A 26,862-nucleotide genomic window follows, 5' to 3' on the forward strand; every position below is an offset into this window, starting at 1 on the left:
AGCTGTGTGCCCTTGGGCAAGGTACTCGCTGTCTCTGGGCCTCAGATGTGCCTGGGTGCATGCTCCTGGCAGGGGCCCAGAGTGGGGATGGTTGGGACAAGCTTTGTCAGCAGCTCCCTCTTCCCTTCCTTCCCACCCACGGACCGAGGGCCTTGAGCCAGAGGAGCTACCTCATAGGTGGGGGTGGGGAGGGAAGGAGCATAGACCTCCAGGGTGGAGTCACTGAGCCTGCCTTCTCTGACACGCCACAGGGAGCCAATGTAGTAAATTCATTTTTTTAATTTGTAAAGTCTCCCCAGTGGTTTCTTTTAGGGGAAAGATAATCAATGCAGCTTAGGGTGCACACACAATAGCATTAAGAAGCTAATTAAATTTTGTAATTAGATGTTGCTACCCTGGTTTTTTAAGTCTTGGTTGGCTCAAAAAATGTGTTTTTTTTTGTTTGTTTGTTTGTTCTTAAAGGCAAAAGCCTCATTCTGGTCCCAGGGGCCACCATGGGGAAGAGGGACTGTCTTGGCCTCAGAGAGCAGAGCCAGGAGCTGCGGGGTGGGGTGGGGGGTAGATTTAGGCAGGATGTCAGGACAAATTTACCCATCATTAGGGTTATCCTAAAGTGGAATGAGCTGCCCTGGGAGGGGGTGGGTCCTCCTCCCAGGAAGTCTTCAGGCAGAGAGACTGAGGACATGCCACATGGTCAGGGTGTCCAGAGGAGGGCGACCAGGATGATGAGGGCACCGAAAATCATGAAGTCTGGGGGGAGGGGGAGAGAAAGAGCCAGAGTTACCTGGATGGCCTAGACTGGAGCCAGGACCACTGGCAGAAGCCTCCCAGAAGAAGCTTTAGGTTCCATACATGAAGCGATATCTCAGCTTGGCATGGCCTGCCCCAGGAGTCGTGAGGTCTTTACCCTAGGCTGGGTGACTGTCTAAGTGGCACGTGGTCATGAGGTCTTTACCCTGAGGCTGAGTGACCACCTGGGTGACATGTGGTCATGAGGTCTGTGGATTCTTGTTCAGGTAAGGGTGGACCTGTCCAGTCTAGATGCCTTTGATTCTGGTGGGGGTAGAGCATTGGGTGACTTTGGAGGCACATGCCCCTTTCTCTTTCTTTGTGTTTAGCCGAGAAACACGCAGGCTGCCCATGCGTAACGGCCTCGGTGGATGACATCTATTTTGAGCACACCATTAGGTGAGTGACCACCTCGTCTGCTCTCAGTTCCCTTCCCCATTTGGGGCTGAGCCCCCTCCCCTGTTCCAACCTAGCATGGATCGCCCAGTGTCCCCAGCCCTTACCCAACTTCCAAGTCATGTCATATGAGGCTTGATTGGAGTTGGGGGCATTTAGCTTTAGAGAAGAGAAGGCTTGGGTGAATACAATGTGAGCGTGACCTTTAAGTGTCTGAAGGCCGCCATGGAGAAGCAGGCTTGCTCTTCTTTGCCTCAAAAGGCAGAGTTAGGGCAAGCGGCCTTTTAGGGAGGCAGCTGAGTATGGGGGAAAGAAGCCTGATTCTGAAGCCACAAGACCTGGGTTCAAATTCCACTCTGATGCCTACTACCTGTTTCTTCTGTCTCTGGGCCTCAGTTTCCTCATCTGTAAAGTGGGGAGGTTGAACGCAATGGCCTTTGGGGTCCCTTCCAGCTCTGGATAGACTTTCAGACAAGGAGGGTTGTATGACAAGGGGGTGACCGGTTGTGCTGTGATGGTGGGCTTCCTGTCGTTTATCACTGAGGGGAGGCTGGGTGGCCACTGTCTGCTCACACCGGTCGTCCTCCGAGGCCCTCTTGGTGCTGAGATTCCGTGGTTCTTTGACAACCCTGAGCTTGACTAAGAAGGGGGTGGGGGAAAGGGCTTCTTGGGGAATACAATCACTCAATTGCCAGAGATTTAAAGTGTTCAAAGTGATTTTTTTTCTTACCAGGCCTCTGTGAGTGAGTTATCACCTGGATCAGGTGAGGAAACTGAGGCAGAGAATGGAAGTGACCTATACATGGTCACATGGGATTAGTCCAGGGACCGGGACAGGCCTCTGCTTGACTCTGGGCTCCAGGCCTTGGCAAATCACTTCTCTCAAAAGTGGCCAAAGGGCCTCAGGGGCACAGTTTTACAGAAGAGAAAACAGCCTGAGCTTTGGTGCAGGGTTCGAGGCCATAGAAAGGAATCTGACTATGCCCTGTGGAGGACTGGAAGGAATGTCCTGTATGGATGGGTGGAAGGAACTGGGAGTGTTTAGCCTGGAGCAGACAAGTCCTTGTCGTTTAGTCATTTTTCAGTTGTGTCTGACTCTCTGTGACCCAACTTGGGTTTGCTTGGCAGAGATACTGGAGTGGTTTGCCATTTCCTCCTCCAGCTCATTTTACAGATGAGGAAACAGAGGCAAACAGAATGAAGTTACTTACCCAGGGTCACACAGCTAGTAAGTATCTGAGGCTGGATTTGAATTCAGGTCCTCCTGACTCCAGGCAGGTGCTCTATCCACTGCGCCACCCAGCTGCCCCCAAGAAAAGTCTTTGGAAGGACATAATCATTGCCTTCAAGCATTCAAAGGACTGTGTTGTAGAAGAGGGGTTACATTTATTCTGCTTGGCCCCCAGAAGGCAGCACCAGGCATTGTGGATGGAAGGTATACGGGTATTGATTTCAGCTTCCTGATGGACACATTGGGTCACAATGGAGTGGGTAGCCTCTCTGGCTGAGGATGGGCAGAGAGACGGATGACACATTTATTCAGCTCTTTCTCTGTGCTAAGTGTTGGGCTTACAAATATAAGTAAGCAGGACAGTCTCTGTCCTCAAGGAGCTCTTGAGGGGTTCAAGTGGTCAGTAGTCTGGGATGCCATAGAGGAGTCAGGGTACGTCTGGGCAGGGGCTGGGCTCTTTGTCCTGAGAGGGCACTGAGGGGCTGGGTGCAGGGAAGCTCTACCCCGCTGTGGCCCTCCTGAAACGGGATGTGCCAGGCTTGGTGCACGGGGGGTGTGGGTGGGGTGTTGTAGCAGCCACATGGAAGGAGACTGTTCTGCTAGTGCGTGGAGGCAGGGCCTGGCTCGCCTGAGGAATCTCCCTGCCAAGGGAGGCTCGTTCCCTCCTGTCTCGATTGGATGGCACCTCTGCAGGATGCTGGCGGGTGCCCACGCCTTGGAGGGCTTCTGACACATCCGGGCAAGGAGTTTGCTGGCCCCGTGCCCGGGGCTGTGAGTGTGTGTGTGTGCGCGTGTGCGTGTGTGTGTGCATGTGTGTGCGTGTGTGAGAGAGAGAGAGTGAGAGAGAGAGAGCTTGTTTATGCCCCGCGGGCTGCAACACGGGCATAGCGGGAGTGAGAGTGTCTACTGCTGCCCCTGGGAGGCCCTGAGTGGGGGGCGATGGATGGATGAGTCGACAAGGCCAGGAGTAGGGCAGAGCATTCCCAGGCATCCGGGCTGGCTCGTGCCCAGGGAGAGGTACGGCTGAGATAGGCCAAGGCTGCGGCTGTCAGCCCTCACTGGGGCCGAGGCCATGGCGGAGGTCTTGACCAGGTCTGTGTCCAGGGAAAAAGTGACTTTGGTGGGGGGAACCAAGGGGAGGGACTGCAGCTGGGCAAGGCTGCAGAGGCCCAGAGGATGGGGAACGGGGTCAGAGATGATGAGGGGTGACGTTAGGGAGCATCCAGGCAACCCTGTCTTTTCATCAGGCAGTCAGCTACAGAACTGACATTTGAACCAGTGTCCTCGAGCTCCACTTTCACTGTAGAGTTAAATGTCTCTTTTCCAGGCAGACCACATAGAGTCCTAGCATCTCAGACCTGGAGAGGGCCTCTCTGTATACCTCTAGCCAGGGAGGCCAAATCTATGGGCACACACCTGTTTGCCTGCATGCACACACACAAAGAGTCTTGGCAGTTCCTGTAATTGGGGTGGGAGCAGGCAGGAGACCCCTGACTTCCCCAAGGACAATGGGCGGAGGATTGTGGGAAACTCTGGCTGCAGGAGTCAGGGAGAGGAGTGGAGGAAACCCCATGCCTTTGGGAGAGAAGAGCAGGCTTCTGGGAGAAATGAAGGGAGGCCCATCTCAGGGCCCTGCCTCAGCTTCACACACACTGGCCGTTTTGGGGAAACTCCATTGGCTTTCAGTCACCTCCACGATCAATTACAAAATACTCTGTTTGGCATTCAAAGCCCCTCAAAACCCCAGCCCCTCCTACCTTTCCAGTCTCTGTATGCCTCGCTCCCCGAACACGTACTCTTCAATTCAGTGACACTGGCCTCCTGGCTGTTCCACACTCAAAACATTCATCTCTAGACTCCAGGCATTTCCTCTGGCTGTGCCCCCTGCCTGGAAGGCCCTCCCTCCCCATCTCTGCCTCCTGCCTTCCCTGGCTTCCTTTAAGTTCCCACTAAAAGCCCAGGAAGCCTTCCTCAAGCCCTCTTAATTCCAGGGCCTTCCCTTTGTTCATTATTTCCTTTTTATCCTGTCTGTAGCTTGGTTGTCCATATTTGTTTGCATGTTTGCTCCTACACTAGATTGTTAGCTCCTTGAGGGCAGGAACTGTCTTTTGCCTCTTCTTGTAACCCCGGCCCTTAGCACAGTGCCTGGCACATAGTAGGGATTTAATATTGACTCACCTACTGGTCCTCAGATTGAGGTGTGCAAGGAACCAGGCTTGCTGCTTTCTCCTGCCCCCGTGAGTCACACAGCTTGGGAAGCTTTTTACTAGGTACCAACTGGTTTTTTTTTAAATTTTTCAGGGTATTTCACCATCATTTAAATTCTCCAAGGAAAGAATTAGCATTGTGTCTCCAAGATCTTTTTTCCCCTTAAAAGACTAAGACATAGAAAGGTTAAAGAATTTGCCCCACACAGCAAGTTATCAGGATGGCTGAAAAAAGCATCACCATTCCCCACACATCGTAAGTAAGGGGCTGACCCTACGGCCCACAGCCACATTGGGCCTGTCCTCTGCTTCTGTGTGGCCTGAGAGTAGCCCACCTGACGTTTGCTCAGCCTGATCTAGGCCAGCTCCCCTTACTGAGGAAGAAAGACCCCGTGGTCTACGAAGGCAGTGACCTCCCAAGGGCACACCGGTGGTAAGGGACCTGTGTGGATTTGAACCAGATCTTCTGACTCCAAAGCAAGAGCTCTTTCAAATATAATACAATGGCCCATGTGACATCATAGTAGGGACGGGCCTGAGGATATTAGAGCTCATGATGGTCTTCTTAGCACAGTCTTTGAGCACTTCCTTCCTCCCCCCTTCCTCCTTTTTTTCTTCCTCCCTCCCTCCCTTCCTTCCTTCCTTCCTTCCTTCCTTCCTTCCTTCCTTCCTTCCTTCTTCCTCCTTCCTTCCTTCCTTCCTTCTTTCCTCTCTCACTTCCTTCCTTCCTTCCTTCCTTCCTTCCTTCCTTCCTTCCTTCCTTCCTTCCTTCCTTCCTCCCTTCCTTCTTCCCTTCCTTCCTTCTTCCTTCCTTCCTTTCTCCTTCCCTCCCTTCCTTCCTCCCTCCCTCCCTTCCTTCCTCCCTCCCTCCCTTCCTTCCTCCCTCCCTCCCTTCTTTCCTTCCTTCTTTCCTCCCTTCCTTCCTCCCTCCTCCCTTCCTTCCTCCCTCCCTCCTTCCTTCCTTCCTTCCTTCCTTCCTTCCTTCCTTCCTTCCTTCCTTCCTCCCTCCCTCCCTCCCTTCCTTCCTTCCTCTCTTCCTTCCTCCCTCCCTTCCTTTCTTCCTTCTTTCCTCCCTTCCTTCCTCCCTCCCTCCCTCCCTTCCTTCCTCATTCCCACTCTTCCTTTTTCTCTCTTTACTTCCTTCATTCCTTCTTCTCTTATCATAATAACAGCTGACAGTTTATGATGCACCTTAAGGTTTATAAAGCACTTTATATGTACAGTATCTTATTTGATCTTCATGACAATGCTGGGTGGTAGGTACTAGAGGGATTCTTATCCCCATTTTCCAGATAGGGAAACTGAGGCTGAGAGAGATTTCATGACATGCCTTTGGGCACTCACTTAGGAAGGTGAAAGAGGTTGGATTTGAACCCAGGCCTCTCTTGAATCCAGGGTCAGCGCACTTTTTGTCCTTAGTAATCTGCCTCTTACCTGGCCTGCACCCCAATTTACCTTCATCATAAGATGATAGCTTTGAAGTTGGGGGGAAACTCAGAGGACATCTGGTCCAATGCCCTCATTTTACAGATGAGGAGACTGAGGCTCAGAGGGGTCAGACAGCTTGTCTGTGGTCAGTAAATGCCACAGGTGGCCTTCAGGCATGGGCCCCTTGCCTCCACACCCAGCACACTCCCTCGCTTTACCTGCTGCTCCTCGGGGTCCACGGGACCCTGAGCAGGGCAGGCTTCAAAGCCAATGTGGCCAGCCTCCACCCCACGGCTTTCCCTCCACCCCCCTCCTTGACCTTGGCCTTCTCTAGCCCCTTCTTCCCAATGGCCATGTGGGGGTGAATCCTCCAGCTCTGATGTTCTCTCAGTGACAGTCAGTCAGCGTGAGTAGAGGGCCAGTCCACGAGCTGCCAGACCCCCGGAGAGGTAGCACCAATGGCCAGATGAGGGCCTGGGTGTGCCAGGTAAGAACCTTCTGAAAGCATTGGTGACCTTAGGCTTGGACACAGGATCCTGCCTGGTCCTGAAGGACCTGACAGATGGATGGTCAGAAGGAAGGGAGATTAGGCCCTGGGGGGTGGAACCAGGCTTGGGAGTTAGGGGAGGGCAGAGGAGGATGTGGCCTAAAGCCCAACCTGAGAGATGTCCCAGGTAGCCCCTTCTGCCCAGGGACCGCTGGGCTCCTCCATTCTTCTCTTCCCCTTCTCTCCTTTCCTCCTGGATAACTTAGTGTCACAGGAAGAGCTGGAAGGTGCTTGGAGATCATCTCACTCCATCATTTCATAGATCAGGAAACTGCTGACTAGTCACCTATAGTCTAGCAGGGAGGAAGCAGCCCAGCCAGGACTGGAACCTGGGCCTCTTGGGTCAGCGTTACACTTCTTGTTCTTTCCCCAGAACTGGACAAGTGGTCAACATAAAAGCCAAGGTGAACCGGGCCTTCAACTCCAGCATGGAGGTGTGTATGGGGGGAGAGGTTGAAGGCTGGGGGGTGTGTGTGAGGTGTTATAGGGGAGGGATTGGAGGCTGGGGGGGCAACTGTGTATGGGGGATGGACCCTAGGGGATGAGGTGTGTATGGGGGAGGGGTTAGAGGCTGGGGGGCAGGTGTGTATGGGGAGAGGGACAAGGTGTGTAGGGAGGAGGGATTGGAGGCTGGGGGGGCAGGTATATATGGGAGGATGGACCCTAGGGGGATGAGGTGTGTATAGGTGGCTGGGGTTGGAGGCTGGGGTTGGGTGAGGTGTGTTTGGGGGGACTGAGGCAGAGGGAGGGTGAGGTGTCTATGGGGGAGGGTTGGAGGCTGGGGGGCAGGTGTGTATGGTGAGGGGTTGGGCCCCTGAGGCACCATCTGGGGCTGCATGGTTTTTGGCTCGCTGCCCTAGTCCCAGCACCCCAAGTTCCAGCAAATCCCCTGACTAGGATGAGTCCTTCCCGCTGATCACCCTTGGTTCTTGCCTCCTCCTGGTCTCCCGTCATTCTTGCCCAGCATTAATGACGGCTCATGTTTCTATAATGTTCTGGGGATTTACAAAACCTGTTGGGTGGATGGGGAAAAGTAATCTATGGACTCTTTATTCCTACTTTGCTGATGAGGAAACTGAGGCCCAGAGAAGGGAAATGGATTACACAAGATCCCCGAGCTGGGACTAGAATCTGATTCCCCGAGGCCCAGGTCTTTGCCCTCGGGGGTGTCTGAGTATTCAGGCAGTGTGGTGCAGTAAGCAGGGCACCGGACTGGGGTCAGGTGTTCTGGGTTCCAGTCTCTGCATCTTAACCAGCCGGAGTGACCTTGGACAAGCCTCTCCTGACCCACGTCCAGTGCGCCCTGGGTGCGGCTCTGGGGGGCTCCAGGCTCCAGCCTTCCCTGGGTGCTCATGTTCACCTCCAGGAGCTTGGCCAGTACAGGGTAGACAAAAACAACTATCAAAGATCATTTTCTAAAGCCAGGAAGTTTTGTGATCTGTTATTCCAAAGCAATCAGAAATGGAGCCTTCTTGAAATATTGAAGAAGATTAATGTTTCCCCTGGCCTCAGACAACTCTGTATGACTGAGTAGTAGAGGCAGGTGGCAATCTGCATTGGTAGGAGGAGTTTCCTCACTGGGAATTCTTGCAAATCACCAATCTCCCCCAAATTCATCATCAGTATTCTGACCCCTGCCACGACCCAGTGGACTCTCCCTCTCTATCGGGTTGGGCCAAGCTCCACCTGGCAGAGTTGGGTCTCTGGGCAGGATAAGCTCAGAAATACTAGAAGGCCAAATTCCAGCCACCTTTCAGGATGGTGGGGAGGCCCCCATTGCCTCTTAGACTGGTCTCCCAACTTCTCCCTTTGGCCTCCTCTTTGCAGCCGCAGCTTCCTCTGAGCCCTCAGGCCCTAGTGTCCCATGCGCCTTCAGAATCTAGACTGGGCTTTTCAGCCCTGCCTTCCAAAGTTGAAGGGATGACTTCTCATCAGCCGGGCCTGGACAAATAGATTCATACATGGCCAGCACACGAAGAATCAGGGCTTCAGGAGCCCCCAGGGAGGCTGCTGGGGGCCCCAAGCACCCCCTGCTGAACTTCCTCAAACCTGGACCTCTTTACCCGTCTAGGTGGGCATCCAGGTTACCTCAGAGGACCCTTGCACTGAGAAGCAGTGGAGTGTGTGCAAAGCTCTGGCCACATTTGTGGCCCAGCGAGACTCTTCCAAGGTAAGGAGAGGGCTGCTATCACCATTCCAAACCAGCCAGTGGCCAGCTCTCCCATTTCAGGGTTTCCCTGTAGCTGTGGGTCACCTTTGTAGGCTGAGGGGCCTGGGCCAGCAGGAGGCTCAGCTCCCCTGGGGCAGGGAGGGCAGCCAAGGGCTTGTGGTCCTAGCAGAGTATAGCAAATGTCCATGGAATGAAATAGGGCCAAACCAGGCGGGCTGGCATAGTTGTAGGACTCACAGGACCCTGGAATGTGTATAGAGTGTGTTCAGGGATCAAAGGGTCCTAGATGTGAGACTGGGCTGGGGATAGGAGGGAGCTCAGAGATCATCTGGTCTAATCCCTCATTTTATAGATGAGGAAACTGCCATCCTGGGAAGATTAAACAACCTTCCCAAGGTGATAACAGCTAAAAAAAAGTCAGAGGTGGAATTTGTACCCAGGCCTTGTGCTTCCAGAAACTGGAATGCTTTCTACCTTACTTAAACTTCTACTGTATGAGGATTGGAGGAAGAAGCTAGAAAAGAGAAGACTGGGGTGAGGAGGGTAGGGAGAGGGACATGAGAGCTGACAGCCGTCTTCCCTTATTTGAAGTGCTAGTAAGTGGAAGCGGGATTAGATTTATCCTCTGTGGTCCCACAGAGCAGAACCAGGAACAGAAAACAGCAAAGAAGGCATGGAGACTTGACATCAGGAAACAATTCCTGACAGTTACAGTTGTCCCAGGACAGGATAGGCTGCTTCCCCAGTTAGTGTACTCCCCTATACCTGGAGGACCCTCAAGCAGAGGCAGGGTGATCTCTTAATAGTGTGTTGTAGGGGCAGCTAGGTGGCACAGTGGATAGAGCACTGGCCTTGGATTCAGGAGGACCTGAGTTCAAATCCAGCCTCAGACACATAACACTTACTAGCTGTGTGACCCTGGGCAAGTCACTTAACCCCATTGCCTATCCTAAAAAAAAAATAGTGTGTTGTAGTAGTTTGCTTTTCAGGTATAGGCTGAGCCAGATGACCCCTGAAGGCTCTTGCTCTCAATCAATCACTCACTCATTTATTCAGCCCCTTCCCTTGTACCGGGCACTGTCCTAGGTGCTGAGGATGCAGATACAGTGAATGAAACTCTCTTTCCTCCCAAAGGGGCCATCTGGTCCAATTCTCCTCATTTTAGAGAGAAAACAGAGATAAGGAATTGATTTTCTCAATGTGCCACAGTAACTAAATCCTCTAATGGATGTTGAGGTAGCTGGGTGATACACTAAATAGAGCATTGGGCCTGGAGTCAGGAAGACTTGAGTTCTAATCCTGCCTCAGACACTTACTAGCTGAGTGGCCCAGGGCAAGTCACTTAACCTCTGTTTGCCTCTGTTTCCTCATCTATAGTTGAGGATAATAATAACACCTCCATCCTAGGGTAGTTGTGAGGATAAAATGAGATAACATTTGTAAAGTGCTTTGTAAAATGCAAACCTTAGTGTCATTATTATTTGCAATCCCGTCCAGTCGTGTGACTCACTGTTCCTCTGAGCCCGAGGAACCAGGCAGGGGACAGGAGTGGTCAGCATTCATGGAAAGCAACCTGGCAGAGGCAACTCCTGAGCTGTACCTTGCATGATTTCAATTGGTGGGGAGTTGAGGGAAGGCATTTTAAGCACAGACTTTTGTAGAAAAGGGGATGGAGCAGGGGCAAACATACTTGAATTCAGGGATGGCCAGGAGCCTGGGCTGGCTGGGGCTAAGCAGATGAGTAGGAGGAAATAACATAGCATAGGTAAGGAACATAATTGCCTGGATAATTAAACTATAATCTCTGGTTTAGCTAATCATTCCTGGGGGAAGCATCCAGTTAGAACCACAATGCCATAAACTATACTATTATTATAATCACTACCTTCAACTTGCTGATGATAATAATAATAGCTGGCATTTACACAGAGCTTTCAGGTTTGCAAAATGCTTTACATATATTATCTCATTTGATCCTTACAACAACCCTGTGAGGCAGGTAATATTGCCTCCATTTTACAGATGAGGAAACAGAGGCGTAAGAAAGCTAAGTGACTTGCCCAGGGTTTTCTTCCCTTATACAATATTAGCTCCTGAGGGCAGCGATTATTTCATTTTGGTCTTTGAACTCCTCCAAGCTTAGTAACACCAGGAACAGAGCAGGGACTTACAAAAACCTTGTTGGTTCAGCAGAGCCCCTGGCAGACTGGATGAGACCAGAGGAGGTTCTAGCTTGCTAGTCTTTCTTTAAGGAAGAGTGTACCATAGTCTAGCAAACTTCTTGTTGTTCTGACTCCAGTTTTCAGGACACTTTCTCTCTCTGTCTCTCTGTCTCTCTGTCTCTCTCTCTGTCTCTCTCTCTCTGTCTCTCTGTTCTCTCTCTCTCTTTCTCTCTCTCTCTCTCTCTCTCTTCTCTCTCTCTCTGTCTCTCTTCTCTCCTTCCTGTCTCTCTCTCTCTTCTCTGTCTCTCTGTCTCTCTCTCTCTTTCTCGGTTCTCCTCTCCCTCGCTGACTGCTCCTTCTCAGTCTCCTTTGCTGGATCTTCCTCCAGGTCAGACCAGATAACAGTGGAGGTCCCAAACTCCACCCTGCACTTTTCTCTTCTCCTACTTCACCTGGTGATCTCATCAGTTCCCACGTTTCAATGATCTCTGCAGATGCTCTTAGATCCTTGTCAGGTCCTCACTCTCTCCCGACCTCCTAATTACCTTTTAGATATGCTGAACCAGAGACACCTTAAACTCAACACGTTCAAAACTGAACTCACTCAACCCAACCTTCCTTCTCCCTAACTATTCCGTTACTGTGAGAGTCTGCCATCCTCCCACACTTAGGCTCCCAACTCAGTGTTGCTTCCAATCATCATCTTTCTCACCTACCCCTATATCTGGTCACTGTTGAATCCTGTAATTTTTATATGTAGAACTTCTCTTCTATATGCCCCCTTCTCTCCTCAGGCCCTGCTACCACCTTGGTGTGGGTTCTCATCCCCTCATAACTGGACTATTGCAATAACTTGCTAGCTGTATCCCATCATAAATCTCCCACCCCACTCCAATGCATTTAACACGCAGCTGTCAAATTGATTACCCTAAAGTACAGGTCTGATCATGTACACCTCCCCTCACTGTACATTCAATCAACTCCCCTCGCTCCCATCACTTCCAATATCAAATATAAAATCATCTGTTGCATTCAGAGTGCTTCATAACCTGGTCCCATACCCTTGACCCACCTTTTTAGTCTTATACCTTCTGTGCATCTTCCCACTTCTTGGACCCTGTGATCCAGTGAGACTAATCTTTGATGTTCCTGAACAAGATGTTCTTCCAGGCTCGGGATTTTCACTGGCTGTCCCCCTGCCTGGAATTCTCCCTCCTCATCTTTGCTTTCTGGCTTCCATGAAGATCCAGCTAAATCCTGTCTTCTACAGGAAGGCTTTCCAGGTCCTCCTTAATTGCAGTGCCTTTCCTCTGGTGATTGTCTCCACTTTATCCCTGTAGATAGCTGGTTTGTACACAGTTATTGACATATTGTGTCTCCTGTAATACTGTGAGCTCTTTGAGAATGGATGCTGTCTTTTACCTTTTTTTTTTGTACCCCCATTGCTTAGTATAGTGCCTGGCATGTGGTAGGTGCTTAATAAATGTTTGCTGACTGATGGGTCTGACCACCCCTGTCAATTCAATAAACTCCAGTGGCTCCCTCTCACTTCCTGATCAAATATAACACTTTCTGCTTGGTTTTCCAAGCCTTCCTGACTCGGCACCTTCCTAACTTTCCAATCTTCATGCACCTTACTCTCTGTCCCCCTACATGTACTAATGGCCAATCTGATGACTGGGACTCTTGCTATTCTTTGACATTTCATTTCCTCACTGATCATTTTTTTGCTGTCCTCCATGCTGGAGCTATCTCTCTCCTCATCTCTACCTCCTGGCTTCCCTGGCTTCTTTCAAGTCCCAGAAAGTTTTCCTGATCCAGATTCCCCCTTTGCTAATCCTCCTTAGTGCTGGTGCCCTCCTTTGGTTTATCGCTCCAATTTATCCCATCTACAGCTTTTTGGTAAAGACTTGCTTGTTTGTTATCTCCAACATTAGACTTTGAGAGCAGGGCAAGTTTTCGCCTTTCTTTATATCCCCAGTGCTTAGCACAGTGCCCAGTGTGCAGTAGGTACTTAATACACGCTAGTTGTCTGACTGCTGGTTGAGCATCTCTGTTACTCGATATGACAGCTAGTGAAGGTGAAGAGGTAAAAAACAAACAAACAAAACCCTTCCCTACCACTGCTATGCTTTGTTGCCATTACAGGGTCCACTCCACAATAGGCCTGCTTTTGGCCTGAACCTGACTCTCTTAAGCTGCATCATGGACTCTAGGGAATGGCCACCGTAGCTATTTAAACACCTCTAGGGGCAGGGCCAATCTTCAGCCAACAAACCTCAAGTTTCCCTTCCAGTTCAATCAAAGAAACTTTGCCATACTTTGTAAGGGGACTCTGGGGGTTAAAACAGCTTTGTAATTAGTTTAGTGCCTCTTAAACATATTACTACTTCATTACCTCTGTGAGGAGTCCTTCCTTTCTGTGATTGCCTCACTCAACACCCATGAGCCAGGTCAAAGACCAGCTGCCCTCTTTACTTAGGTACCTGCATGCTGCCTCCTCTTAGAGAATGGAAGCTCTCTGAGGGTAGAACATGTTTCTTTCTTTGTTTTCTGATCTTTGTATCTAGCACAGTGCTTGACATGTAAGGTGGTGTTGTTCGGTTGTTTTCAGTCACGTCCAACTCTTTGTGACCCCATCTGGGGTTTTCTTGCAGAGATACGGAGTGGTTTGCCATTTCCTTCTCTCGCTTATTTTACAGATGAGGAAACTGAGGCAGACAGAGTGAAGTGACTTGCCCAGGGTCATCCAGCTAGAAGGTGTCCGAGGCCACATTTGAATTCAGAAAGATGAGTCTTCCTGGGTCCCAGCCCGGTGCTCTATCCACTGCACCACTGTGGTGGGTGCTCAATAAATGCTTATTGCTTGATTTCAGCCTGAGCCCCTGGTAAACTGGTTGAGACTAGGGGAAGGAGCTAGGTCTTACCTTAGAGAAGAATTAATATCATAGTCTATAATATACTATATCATATATTATAATGTTATAGTCTATGATATATTATAGACATATATAGCAATGATAGTGACCTGAGAGCAATAAGATGCCTTAGCATCCATAACCCTAGCAGCAAAGTCCTGCCAAATTTATTGTGTGCCCAGTATGTGCGGGGATCTGTTGGACTATAAGATTTAGAACTAAAATCAATCAATCAATCAATATTCCTCAAGTGCCTACTAAGCACTAGGCATTGGGATTACAAATTTAGAAATGCCCTCAGGAAGCTGACATTCCGTGGGAGTGGGGGTGACCACATATTGCCATATGTAATAACAGATATCACTGTCGAGCCCAGGGGGCCTGGACCACTTGTCTTCTCTCACTAAGGGGAATACGTATAGTCCTGGTCCACTCCTGAGGGAGCCTGACATTTAAAAGAGGGGGCGGATTGCTTTTTCATGCTCTTTGGTTCTTTATGCTCCCTCCTCAGAGCCTTGTGGAAAATCACTGAAACCTTAGATTTGACTCATATCCGGTATTTCCCAAAAGGGTATAGAAAGTACTCCATGTCAAGCAGGTATTACTTCCTGCACTGAGAAAGAAATGCTTAGTACACTAAAGATTAGTAAGTACGCACTGACAAAGACTCAAAACTTAATCTGGTAACCAGTAACTCCTACTGGACCTTCCCAGGAGTTGACACTTAAAACGTTTAAATGTGGGCCATTTAATGGGGCTGTAGAATCACCATTTCACCTTTACTTCAACTCTATATTGTTCAAACCACTCCCTCATGGTCACTGTCTTCTGGGGAACCAGGACAGGGCTCGGGTTTCTCCTCCTGTCATTGTCCATTTTCTCCAGAAAGTGTTTATAGTAGCACCTGACTGAGGGACTCAGGCTTCTGACTCATGAAATCTCCTTGAAGGCTAGAAACGTCTATCTCAGGATCACTATTTGATCACCTGTGATTAGGAAAAGAAATACAAAAACAAAGAGGCCAAGAGAGGGCTCCTTAGGCAGCACATGCTTTGGCTTCTGTGTGTAAACCTGTTGCTGAAAGTGCAGAGGGAGGTGCAAGGGGTGTGTGGCAAAATGCCTTTCTCCATTATCATGGGAAGTCCCAGATAGAGAATTCCATTCTGCACTTTCGAGGAGAGGAAGAAGAGAATGAATGGAACTTGTCTCTTTCTCTTAAGTCTAGTGTAGGGTGTTTGGTCAGAGAGGTCAAGGAGGAATAAGGGGAAGGATGCAGGGTCTTAAAGACCAGTAGTGGAGAGATCTTTAGGAAGAAAGATGCTGTGGAGCTGTCCAAGGTTGTGGCCCAAGAATGAGCCTTCTTCTTCACTGCACCCTGTCTCCTGCCAATGCAGGGTCATGTCATGATATAAATAGATGCACTTCCTGTTGATTTCACTCTCTTTTTGCCCTTGCTACTTCTTTCCCATTCTGGATGGCAGGTAAAGCTAAAACAGATCTCGCCGCTGACAGAGGAGGAAAAGGTGGAGTACAGCGTGGCAGCAGAGCGTCGAAGGTATGAGGCTGGTGTACACAGAAACCATCCAGGACCTACTGGCCAAAAGCGTCATTCAAGATGGTGAGATGTCCTTGCAGGACCCAGTGTGGGAGCAGACCATGGGGTGGGTAGAAAGAAATGGGATTGACGTCCAGAGAAGGGCTACTAGGGTGGTGAGAAGACTGAAAACCATGCCAGGTAAAATGGGAGATAACCCAGAGGAGAGAAGACTCAGGGGGCACATAAGAGTCATCAGGAATTTGAAAATCCTTGTGGAAAAGGGATTAATCAGCTTGGCCCCAGTGGCCAGAACAAAGTGGGCCTTTGCATCCTTCCCCACATTTCCCTCTGACCTCTCTGACCACTCCTTTTTGGTTTGCTGTAAACAATGGAACAATTAGAGCAAGTCTGCCCACTCTGGACCTCAGTTTACTTTTCTGTAAAATGAAGGGTTATGCTATGTGACCTGAGTTCTCTTTCAGTTTTCATGCTGCAGCAACTCAATAACTATCTGGTACATGGATGTTTCCATTTAAAAAAAATTTAAGAAAAACCCCCAAACCTTTGTAACAAGTATGCATAGTTAAACTAAACAAATTCTTACATAAGCTGTGTCCAAAATACGTCTCGTTCTGCATCTTGAGACCATTGCCTTCATCACTGGTCCTCTGGAATAGCCTTTTTATGTTGCCCGTGAGAGACGTGGTTAGATGCTTTGCTAAAATCTCAATGAACTAGATCTGTATGATTTCCCTGATCTATGGGTCACTAACCCTGGCAGAAAAGGAAATTGGGCTAGCCTGGCATATGTGTTCTTGATGAAGCTGTCTTGGCTCTTGGTGATCATTGCTTCTTTTTGTAAATGTTCTCTCACCATCTTTTTCATGATATGTTCTAGGATTGTGTCTCGAGTAGAAACCAAACTCACAGACCTGTAGTTGATAGCTTTTGCCCCCTGCCAGAAAATTAGGATAATATCTGCCCTTCTCCAACCCGGTAGGATCATTCCTGTTCTTGTTGACCTCCCAAAGATCGGTGACAGGCACAGTGCTAACAGGCCCATTCAGTCAGTGACTAGGAATGCATGTAGTTCATCTGGGCCTCGTGACCTGATTGCACCGAGGAGTTCTTGCTGGCTCTTTGCTTGTCTTGAGCATCAGCCAACTTCTCTTGTGTCCTTTTCAATCTAAAGATCATTCTCTTCAGTGAAGAATATAAAAGCAAAATAGGGATTGAGCTCCGAGCATTTTGTTGTCACTTTTTGTCATCTTATCCACCCCAAGCAAAGGGCCGATCCCATCTATGACCTTCTTCTCTCCCTCAGTTGTAGTTCTAAAGCTCGCTTTTGTTGACCTTAGATTCCCCCACCAGTCTCAGCTCACTCTAAACATTAGCATTCCTGATGCTATTTTTACTGGACTGAGCAATGCTGTTATGTCTATTCTCTGTTACCTGACTTCACTTCCATATTTTGTGTATTTTTTCTTAAGATGGAAGTCGTTCAATAAGTAAGTTATCTGTGTATCTGCATCAGTCTCTCTAGTCAACTCCACATTTTCTAAGCATTCTAGACATACAAGGTTGGAGGTCCTTCAGAGGGACCTCCCTCAAATGGAAGAAACTTTGATGATCATCCAACCCCGTCATTTTATAGTCAAGAACCTCTGATCTGAGGATCAGAGAAGTGACTTATCCACAGTCACACAGGTGATAAGCATCAAAGGTAAGATTTGAACCTAGGTCATCAGATCCTAACTTCTAGATCTGAGGCTGGAGGGGACTTCAGAGGCCTAATCTAACCCTCTTATTTTCCAGATGAGGTCCAAGTGACTGGACCAAGGTCACATAGGTAGTGATGATTAGAGGCTGGATTTGAACCCAGGACCTCTGATTCCAGACTCTGTGCTCTTTCCACTGTACCTCCCTACTTGTGGGTTGTTGGCACATTATGGGCACCATTATATTCCCATGCCCTGGGGAGAATTCAGAAGAGTTTATTCATATCCAGTGCTTTTGGTTATCTCTTGACTTGGGTCTGTTGGAGCCACTAATTATAGACAGATTTAAGAACAACAGGGAAGCTCAGAAGCTAAGAGGGGATGTGATTAGTCTATAAAAAGCATGAGAGACCCAGAGGAAGTGTTGTATGGCCTTGTTCTCCAAACCCAGGGTACCACTTAGGTGGTGAAATGCACCAGGTCTGGAGTCAGGAAATGCTGTTGTCCAGTCTTTTCAGCCACATCCAAGTCTTTGTGCCTGTTTTGGGGGGCTTTCTTGTCAAAAACACTGAAGTGGTTTGCCATTTCCTTCTCCAGCTCATTTGACAGATGAGAAACTGAGGCAAACAAGGTTAAGTGACTTGCCTGCAGTCACACAGCTATTAAGTGTCTGAAGCCGGATTTGAAGTCAGATCCTCCTGACTCCAGGGACAGTGCTCTATCCACTATGCCACCCAGCTGCCCCAACGACGTATGAGTTTTTAAGGGAAAACTGGAGATATCTTTGAAGCTCATAGAATCTCAGAGCCTGAGGGGATTGTAGAGCAAGGGACCTTAATGGTCAGTCATATTTGGGGTAGCGAAAGAGTGCTGAGGGGGTGCAGCTAGGTGGCACAGTGGATAGATCACTGGCCCTGGATTCAGAAGGACCTGAGTTCAAATCCAACCTCAGACACATAACACGTACTAGCTGTGTGACTCTGGGCAAGTCACTTAACCCCATTGCCCAGCCAAAAAAAAAAAAAAGAAAGAAAGAAAGAGTGCTGGGTTTGGAGACTGGAGAGCCTGAGTTCAAATCTTGGCTCCATTACTCACAGCTATGTACCCCTGGGCAACTCTTTTCTACTCTCTGAGCCTCAGTTTCCTCATCTGTACAACAGGGCACTACCTACTTTATGGAGTTGTTGAGAGGAAAATGATTTCTCAACCTTCAAATGCTATAGAAATGTGATTTATCATTATGATAATGTTTATTAATTAATAATGCCATTAATTACCATGAGTATTTAGTCTAACATCTTTCCGGACAGAATCATTATAGCAATAGTGACCATTTATATTGTGCTCCAAGGTTTCCAAGCACTTTACACAAATCTAAGTGACTCCCTAGTGGTTCAAAGTTGACTCGAAGGAAGCAAAGCATTAGCCTGTCATCCAATAGAATGGGAGATGGGCTGGCCCCGGAACTGACCATGATGTCAACAAGTCCTGGGAGAGGCTCTGAGTGCAGATAAAGCTCAGTTCTTGTTCTCATGGAGCCTGGAGGAGGCGGACAAAACAGACACTAACCTAAGACATGTGCATTAGACAGATGTGGATAGAGTGCCCTCTGGGGTCCAAGGGAGAAAGGTCATTCATGGCCAGGGAGGAAAATGCATTTGTGTTGGGCCACGGAGGGCAGGGTTTTGTCTTTGTACACCAAAGGCTTAACACAACGACTGGCACATAGTAGGAACTTAATAAACGGTTAGTGATTGGTGGGTAGAAGGTCATGGAATCACAGACCAAGGAGCCAAAATTGCCATCCTGTTCTGACGCAGCCCTTGTTTCAAGACCTTCAGTGAGGAAGAATCCACTTCCTCTCCAGGCAGCTCATCCCACTTTGGGGCAACTGACATGGTTAGGAAGCTTCTCCTGACATCAAGCCTCAGTTTCCCTCTTTGTAATTTCTACCTTGTGCTCCTGGTTCTGCCCTGTGGGGCCAACGGAACAGGTGTGATCCCTGTTCCATGCGTCAGTTCTTCAAATATTCAAACACATCAGTCCTATTCCCAGAGTATTCTCTTTTCCAGCCTAAACACGTCCAGTTCCTGTAAACAATCCTCCAAAGACTCAGAAGGCTCAAGGCCCTTCACTGTCCAGGTTGTCTCCCTCTGGGCACTCTCCAGATTACAGATGTCCTTCCTAAAATGTGCTGCCCAGATCTGATCACTCTAGATACGGTCTGACTGAGTCAACGCAACTCAGCGAGCATTCATTAAGTGCCTGCTGGATGCCAGGCACTGTGCTAGGCACTAGGAATAAAAAGACAGAAAACAAATAGCTGTGTATCATGTTCACATGTCCATTAAGCTAGCCAGGATCCTATAGGGCAGCCTCCTGCTTACCAGCAAGCCCTCAGCCACATCCCATGTCCCATGTCAGATCTGGAGAGCAGAGACTGTAACAGGATGGTGCCCGCTGAGAAGACCCGAGTGGAGAGTGTGGAGTTGGTCCTGCCCCCCCATGCCAACCACCAGGGCAACACCTTTGGTGGCCAAATCATGGCTTGGATGGAGAATGTGGCCACCATCGCAGCCAGGTGAGGCCTAGCTGAATAACCCTTCTCTACTTCTCCCCAATCTTTTCTGGGTGCCATGATTAGCTAGAGGGCTTCCCTGCCCTATGGCCTCCACTCTAATATTGGATTATAGGACAGAACTTGTCTAGTTGAACCTTGACATGATGTGTGATCACCCTCTCCATTGGATTTGACAATTAAGAGCTCGCTAGTATCTTTGGAGAGAGTAGTTTCGCTTGAATGAAGAGGTAGGAAACCGGACTGCAGAGATTTAAAAAGAAAGGAAAGAAAGTTGAAGCACCTGTTGTGACTATCTTTCTGAAGTTCAGCCACAAAAGGGAGGAGAGATATAGGAAGCAGGGATGGAAGGATGAAGTGTGAGCTTTTTGAGGATAAGGGGCGACATGGGCATATTTGTAGGCAGTAGGGAAGAAACCAGTAGACAGGGAGAGATTGCAGATAAGGGAGTGAATAGGGATGATAAAGGGGGCACTCTGCTGGAGACAGGCTGGAATGGGATTACTTGTACAGGCAGAGGGGTTTGCCTTGGCAAGGAGAAGGGCTACCTCTTCATCTGAGACAGAAGAAGGAAGAGATAGTGGCAGAAGGCATTTGGGGGATGAGAGGAGGGAGCGCTTTTCAAATGACTTCAGTTTTTTCAGAGAAATACGAAGCAAAGTTCTCTACTGAGAAGGTGGGCAGAAGGGGACTATGGGAAGCTTGAGGAGAGATTAAAAGGTTTACAAATCCACAATGGGTGGGATAACAAGTTAATTAAGGAGATGTAAAAGGCTTGCCCAGCAGCAATGAGGGCCCATTTGAGGTTATGGAACATTAATTTATCAGCATGATTTTTGTGATTTTCTCCAATTTCTTTTGGCAACACATGGCTAGGAGCAAAGGTAGAAGATGGTGGGTGTGATCCAAGGCTGAGGCTTGGCAAGACACAATGGGTGATGTGAGAAAAGGAGTCAAGAACTCTAGAGAAGAGGACGGGGTCAAGATGGGGAAAAGAGGAGAAAGGGGTCTGGAAGGACCTCTGGTGGAGATGGTCTGGAGGAGAATTGTGTGGTTGAGGGACTGGAGGTCATGGTGTCGATGGAGAGAAGGTCTGGTAAGGGAAGGCAGAGGGAGAGGTGGAAAGCCAAAAGATCATGGCCAGATAAGGGGATTTGGGAATTCTTGAACGTGGAAGTGGTGCATCTATGGGTGATGGTAAGGTCAAGTGCATGACCATCTTTGTGTATGATTGAAGTAGAGTGGAGGAGTAGATCATGGGAAGTGAGTAAGTTGAGGAAGTGGAAGTTTAGGATGTTTGAAGGAGTATCAATATGGATGTCGAAGTCCCCTAGATAAGAGGAGGAATTGGAGAGAAGAAAAATATTGTGAGCCAGGCACGGAACTCACTGAGGAAGGAAGGGGAGTTTCTTGGGGGGGGGTGTCTGTAGGCAATAGCTACCAGGATTGTGATTGGGTGGTAGATAGGAATTACATGAACATCAAAGGAGGAGAGGTTATTGAGCGATAGGTACACAGTGAGAACATGCAAGTGGCCAGGAGGAACGACGAGCACTCCATCTCACGTTGATGAGTGAGTTGGGGGAAATGAGCCCAACCCCCTCATTTTATGGATCATTAAACCGAGTCCCAGGGCCATGAAGTGATTTGCTCAGGATCACACCGGTGTCCTGAGAGTCAAAGCCAGTTCCTTACACCCCAAATCTAGCCCTCTTCACTGCATCATGTTCCTCCTGGAGAATGTAAGCTTCTCAAGGGCACAAACTGTACAATTCCTTGTGTCTGTGCCCCAGCCAGTGCCTTATACATTGTAGGTGCCTAGTAGATGCTTGCTGAGTCGACTGTGGAGGGAGAGAATGGGGTAGTTGGGGAAAGCTTCAGAGCAGAGAGCTGGGATGATCAGAGGATTTTAGCTATGGAGCTAGAAGGGACTTCAGAGTTTACTGAGTTCCAACCCTCTTATTTTTCAAAAGGGGAAACTGAGGCACAAAAAGGTTAAGTGAGTTGCCCTTAGTAAGTGTCTGAGGTGGGATCTGAATACAGGTCTTCCCAACTCCAGGTCCAGTACTCTTTCCACTGTGCCATATTGTATCCCCATGAGCTGGGCTTTGAAGGATGCTTAGGATTGGGATGGAGCTCGGTATTTTAGGCAGATGGAACAAACAGCCTGACCTCAGGAATAAAGATGGGGATAAGACTGAGCTGGGCCAGGGGGACTGGGAACCAGTGGCCCCAACAGACAAGCCTCACCCCAGTTGCTCCCTCCTCTTCCCTGCTGTGCCTACACAAGCCTTTGCTACCTTCCCTGCCCTCCACCTCCCCACCTCCCACCCTGCTAGGGGGGGACATAGCCAACCACCCAGTGGGGAAATACCCAGAGGGCATATGATAGACCCCAGGGCTGGGCAGTTGGGTCAGATCTGGCCAGGCTTTGCTAGCATGCCTATCCCCCACTATCTCAGCCGCCTGTGCCAAGGCCATCCCACCCTGAAGACAATTGAGATGTTCCACTTTCGAGGCCCATCCCAGGTTGGGGACCGGCTGGTGCTCAAGGCCATTGTCAACAATGCCTTCAAGAACAGGTGAGACTGGACCCGTTAAGGGATAGGAGTGTGATGGGATGGATGCGTACATGTCGGGGAGGGGAGGGGAGAGCAGAAATTAACCATGAACTGAAAACGAAAAACTGTAAAAGCTGACTCCACAGAAATTCATAGACTGTGACAAGCCAGGCTTTAAGAGTGAGGGAGGGCTTGAAAATGGGGGATGTCAGAGCTGAGCGAAAGGAACTTTAGAGGTTATCGACATAGTGACAATAATGAAGCCAGCATTTCCATAGCATATGAAGGTTTCCCGGTGGAATTCTAGTGACAAGCCAGGCAGTTGAGGGATTTCTTGGGGCCTGCTGAGGAGGGAGGGAAGGGCTTTGCCTTTCTGGCTGACATGTCTCTTCAGCATGGAGGTCGGGGTGTGCGTGGAAGCTTACCGCCAGGAGATGGAGTCTTGCCGGCGGCACCTCAACAGTGCTTTCATGACCTTTGTGGTCTTGGATGGAGATGACCAGCCCATAACCCTGCCTTGGATTCAGCCACAAGGCAAGGTGAATCATTCCCTTCAATCTGAGAAGCATTTATCAAGCTCTCCCTGTGTGCCTACTACTGGGCTAGGCACTGGGAGAATGAAAGACCCCAAAAAGCAAATTGTCCCTCCGCTCGTGGAGCTTACATTCTCCAGGCAGCAGGGTACTAGACCCTATCACTTGAACCAAGTCCTGCCAAGGGTGACTGTATCCTGTGAATGAGACCAAGCATGTGGGGTCAATCCCCCGGGGGCAGTGAAGGCTCCTCCATTCTGTGGCTACCATAGGAATCTCTGGTCATCTTTCCCACACAGGGCTGCTCCAAGGGGGGCAAGATGAGGGAGTGAATGGCTTAGTGAGGGAATGAATGGCTTGGTGGGGGAGAGGATGGCTTGGTGGGGGGAGGGTGGCTTGGTGGCGGGGAGGGTGGCATGGTGGGAGGGAGGGTGGCTTGGTGGGGGAGAGGGTGGCTTGGTGGGGGAGAGGGTGGCTTGGTGGGGAGCAGATGGCTTAGGGGAGGAGAAAATGGCTTGGTGGGGGAGGGGATGGCTTGGTGGGGCTCCATCCCCTCTGCTGGGAACAATAGCTTGCTGTGTCCTCGTTGGGTGGTGTGGGCTGGGTCATTTGTAGTCTGCAAAGTTCTTTACTATCTGTTGTCTGATTTGGGAGGGAGAAATAGTGTGAGCTAAGGTAGGAGGCAATAAGAATGAAAGGAGATTCATCCTTTATCCCCCACCCCAAGGTATTTCAGGAGGGAGGCTTACTTTCCTCATTTGGGTGCCAGGGGGTCAGTGTGGGAGGCCAGAGATAGAGAGGCTATGGCCCCTGTCAGGGTGAGGGGATAAGACATGCCCTTTACTACCCAATCAGCCCTGCCTGAGCATGGCCCATCCCATGTGTCCTGAAGGTGTCCCTGCCCTTCTCCCTGGGCACTTGGGGCCTAGCTGGTTGCCCATCAAGGACTTATCTCTGCTTTTCTCCCCACTTCAGGAAGGTGAGCGTCGGTATAGGGAGGCCAGTGCTAGAAAGAAGATGAGACTGGACAGGTGAGTAAGGGCAGGAGGCGGGCACAGAAGCTTTACAAACCGCTGCTCTTTGGTGGCCACAACCCCTTCTCGCCATCCCCAAGCCCTTACTTCCATACCATCTCCCTGGAGCTGTATCCAGACTCAGCTGGTACTATGTTGGCTTTGAGCCCTGGCTATTGGGTGCTGAGGGCATGAGACTTGGGCCAAGATGGGCTTTTGGGACTTTATCAACATCATCCCACTGATTACCTTCATATTCTCCACAGAACTCTTACACACATCCCCTGGGAATGTCCCTTCTCCCCTTCTCCCTTCAATTTCCTCATCTGCGAAATGGGGCTAATAACATGAGCAGTATTAACCACTCAGGTTGTCATGAAGATCAGAAAAGATAATGACTGTAAAGCACTTTGTGCACCTTAAAGCACTATGTGAATGCCAAGGGCTATAGTTTAATATGCTCTTTCTTCTGTACATATGTAGCTGCATTTCTTATCTCTAGCTACTCATCTTTAATAGAATGTAAATTTCTGGGTCAGGATTTCCCAAGGGAATATAAGTGGGTAGGGATGGTTTCTTTCTTTGACTCTCTGCCCCCAGTGCCTAGCACAGTGCTCGGCACATAGTAGGTGCTTAATCATGCTTGCTACTGGCATGCCTGGAAGAGTTGGAATTCCCTCTCCCGGCATTAGGTCTTTTTCTGTGAATTGTTCAATGCTTCAGGGCACTATATTAGTCAGTCAGTCAAACTGTGTTTAGCTACGTTAAACTGCATTGAAAACAAATGGTTTGAAAGAGCACGTCCTCCTTCGTGGATGCTCATCCCAGCTTGTCCACCCTTTGGTAGGGTCCTGTGTGATTTCATTCAGTTCAACAAGCATTTGTATTAAGCACCTACTGTGTGCAGGGTGCTGGTGGATACAAAGACACATGAAGGCACCCCAGCCTTCCAAGAGCTTGTGTGTTACTGGGGAGGGTACAGCACCCATAGAGATCAAGAAATACAAACTCAATTTTTAAAAATGGCAGAAAGAGAATACTGACACCAGGGGAGGTGAAATCAGGGAGGGCTGAATGTAGGAGGTGGCTCTTGAGCTGAGGCTTGAAGAAAGCCAGGAGGTCCTAACAGGCAGAGGTTAGGAAAGGGAAAATGCCAGGTATGGGGCACAGGAGGAAGATGCCATGCCATGCCCAGGGAATGGTTCACTTGAATTGTAGAGTGCCGAAAGGGGACAATAGGAAGTGAGCCTGGAAAGATGAGCAGGCTTGGGTCTGCTTGGTTTATGTGCCGAGCTGAGGATTTGCTATGTGATCCTAGCAGTAATAAGGAGCCATGGAAGATTCTTGAGGAGGAGAGAGATAGAGGGAGGTCTATGCTGTAGGAATATCACGTGGCCAGCTGGGTCAGGGATGGGCAGAAGAGGAGAGAGGGGAAGCAGGAAACCTTGGAGCAGATGATTGAGATGATCTAGGCAGGGGCTGATGAGGGCTTCACCGAGGGGGGTGACCTCACTAGGGAAGAGAAAACAGCTTTGAAAAATGTTGCCTGGAAAAACTGGACAGAACTTGGCAAGTGAATAGATATGGGGAATGGGTACAAGTGAGGATTGTAACTACGAATGACTGAATGAGGATGTTAGAAGGTGGGACGGTTTCGGGGCCTCACTGGCCTTGCCCCCTCCTGACCCCATAGTGCACAGGCGAGCAGACAGACAGACGTCACCAGAGATCACTGTGGTACCAAACAGAACAGGCTAAAGGTCAGAAGAGGAGTCTGGGGTCCTATGGGCTCAGTTAGATGAAGCTTTTACTAAGTGCCTGCTAGGTGCCGGACTCTGCTTCTAAACTCTGAGGATTAAAATATAAACAAGACAGGCCCTGCCCTCAAGGAGTTTCCATTCTAATGGGGAAGACAACCCATGAAAGGGAGAGGTAGGTGCTTCTTAGCGGCATGACTGGAGATGTCCAGAAAGTACTTGTGGAGGCCTGGCTCCAGGTGAGATAAGACCCAAGCTGGTCTATCAGAGCCCCGGGGTGGTCCCAAGAGCAGAGTGCAAGGTTTGGGGGGGGGGGGGAGATGGTGGTGAAGAAAGCCTGAGTGTGGAGGCTGTGAATGAGAGGTGGCCCAGTGAAGAGCCCCAGCCAGCTTCAGAGTGAGAGAGGGTAGAGTTATAAGGGCTTCGTGGGGGAGGTGACGTGCTCATTTTCCCCAGCACAAGAGTGGCCGTTCCAGGGTTCCTTAAAAAAAAATCAGCTTCAGGGCAGCTAAATGGCATACCTGTCCTTGAGTCAGGAGGACCTGAGTTCAAATCCAGCCTCAGACACTTACTAGCTTTGTGACCCTGGGCAAGTCACTTAACCCTGATTACAAAGAAAGGAAGGAAAGGAAAGGAAAGGAAAGGAAGGAAAGGAAAGAAAGGAAAGGAAAGGAAAGGAAAGGAAAGGAAAGGAAAGGAAAGGAAAGGGAAAGGAGGAAAGGGAGGGAGGGGAGGGGAGGGGAGGGGAGGGAGGGAGGAGGGGAGGGGAGGGAGGGGAGGGGAGGGGAGGGGAGGGGAGGGAGGGGAGGGGAGGGGAGGAGAGGAGAGGAGTCAGTGTCAGCCAGACTGAGAGCTGGCCTCTGGGCTTGGGACATGGGCAGTGCTAAGGTGTGATGGGATTAGATTCAGAGGACTTTTTTTTTTTTGCACTTAGGACATGGTTTTGAATTCCAATTCAACTATTTACTAAACTGTGACCTTGAACAAGTTCTTTGCCTTCTCTGGGTCTCAATTTCCTGATCTGTCAAAGGAGGAGGTTGGAGTCAATGATCTCTAAGATGCCTCCCAGCTCTAAAGCTAGACCTCCACGGCCCTTGAAGAAGGCAGCCACTTTGTTCTGCCCACCCTCCACCCCCCAGCCTGCGTCTTGAGAACATGATCATGTCTGGTCTCGTACATGTCCCCATCGGTCTCATGGGCTTGCTTGCGTCCCCAGCAAAGCTATCCGCGTTGGGGGGAGGGGTCTCTCTGTCCCCTGCCCTCCCTAAGGGGCCCAGCACTGGGCTGAGGGCACAGGAAGTAGGCACTCCATAATAC

At 49.5% G+C, this 26,862-nt stretch overlaps 2 protein-coding genes across 2 annotated transcripts in view; both read left to right on the top strand.

Annotated features, from left to right (window-relative positions):
* ACOT11 (acyl-CoA thioesterase 11) overlaps positions 1-26,862 on the top strand; it is a 92,312-nt gene that overhangs the window by 40,058 nt on the left and 25,392 nt on the right. Inside the window, exons 3-5 of the mRNA XM_078156658.1 lie at positions 1,119-1,188; positions 6,972-7,032; positions 8,670-8,768. Of these exons, the coding sequence (XP_078012784.1) occupies positions 1,119-1,188; positions 6,972-7,032; positions 8,670-8,768 (230 nt within the window). The remainder of the gene's footprint in view (positions 1-1,118; positions 1,189-6,971; positions 7,033-8,669; positions 8,769-26,862) is intronic.
* Positions 15,334-23,934, top strand: LOC144457867 (acyl-coenzyme A thioesterase 11-like). Its single transcript, XM_078156657.1, has 5 exons — positions 15,334-15,466; positions 19,528-19,684; positions 22,144-22,263; positions 22,637-22,781; positions 23,751-23,934. Exons 1-5 carry the CDS (start codon positions 15,406-15,408, stop codon positions 23,808-23,810), a joined length of 543 nt encoding a protein of 180 aa, XP_078012783.1. The 5' UTR covers positions 15,334-15,405; the 3' UTR covers positions 23,811-23,934.

This window comes from Phascolarctos cinereus, unplaced genomic scaffold (genome assembly GCF_003287225.1).
Source record: "Phascolarctos cinereus isolate Bilbo 61053 unplaced genomic scaffold, phaCin_HiC Scaffold_5;HRSCAF=322, whole genome shotgun sequence".
Taxonomy (NCBI): domain Eukaryota; kingdom Metazoa; phylum Chordata; class Mammalia; order Diprotodontia; family Phascolarctidae; genus Phascolarctos; species Phascolarctos cinereus.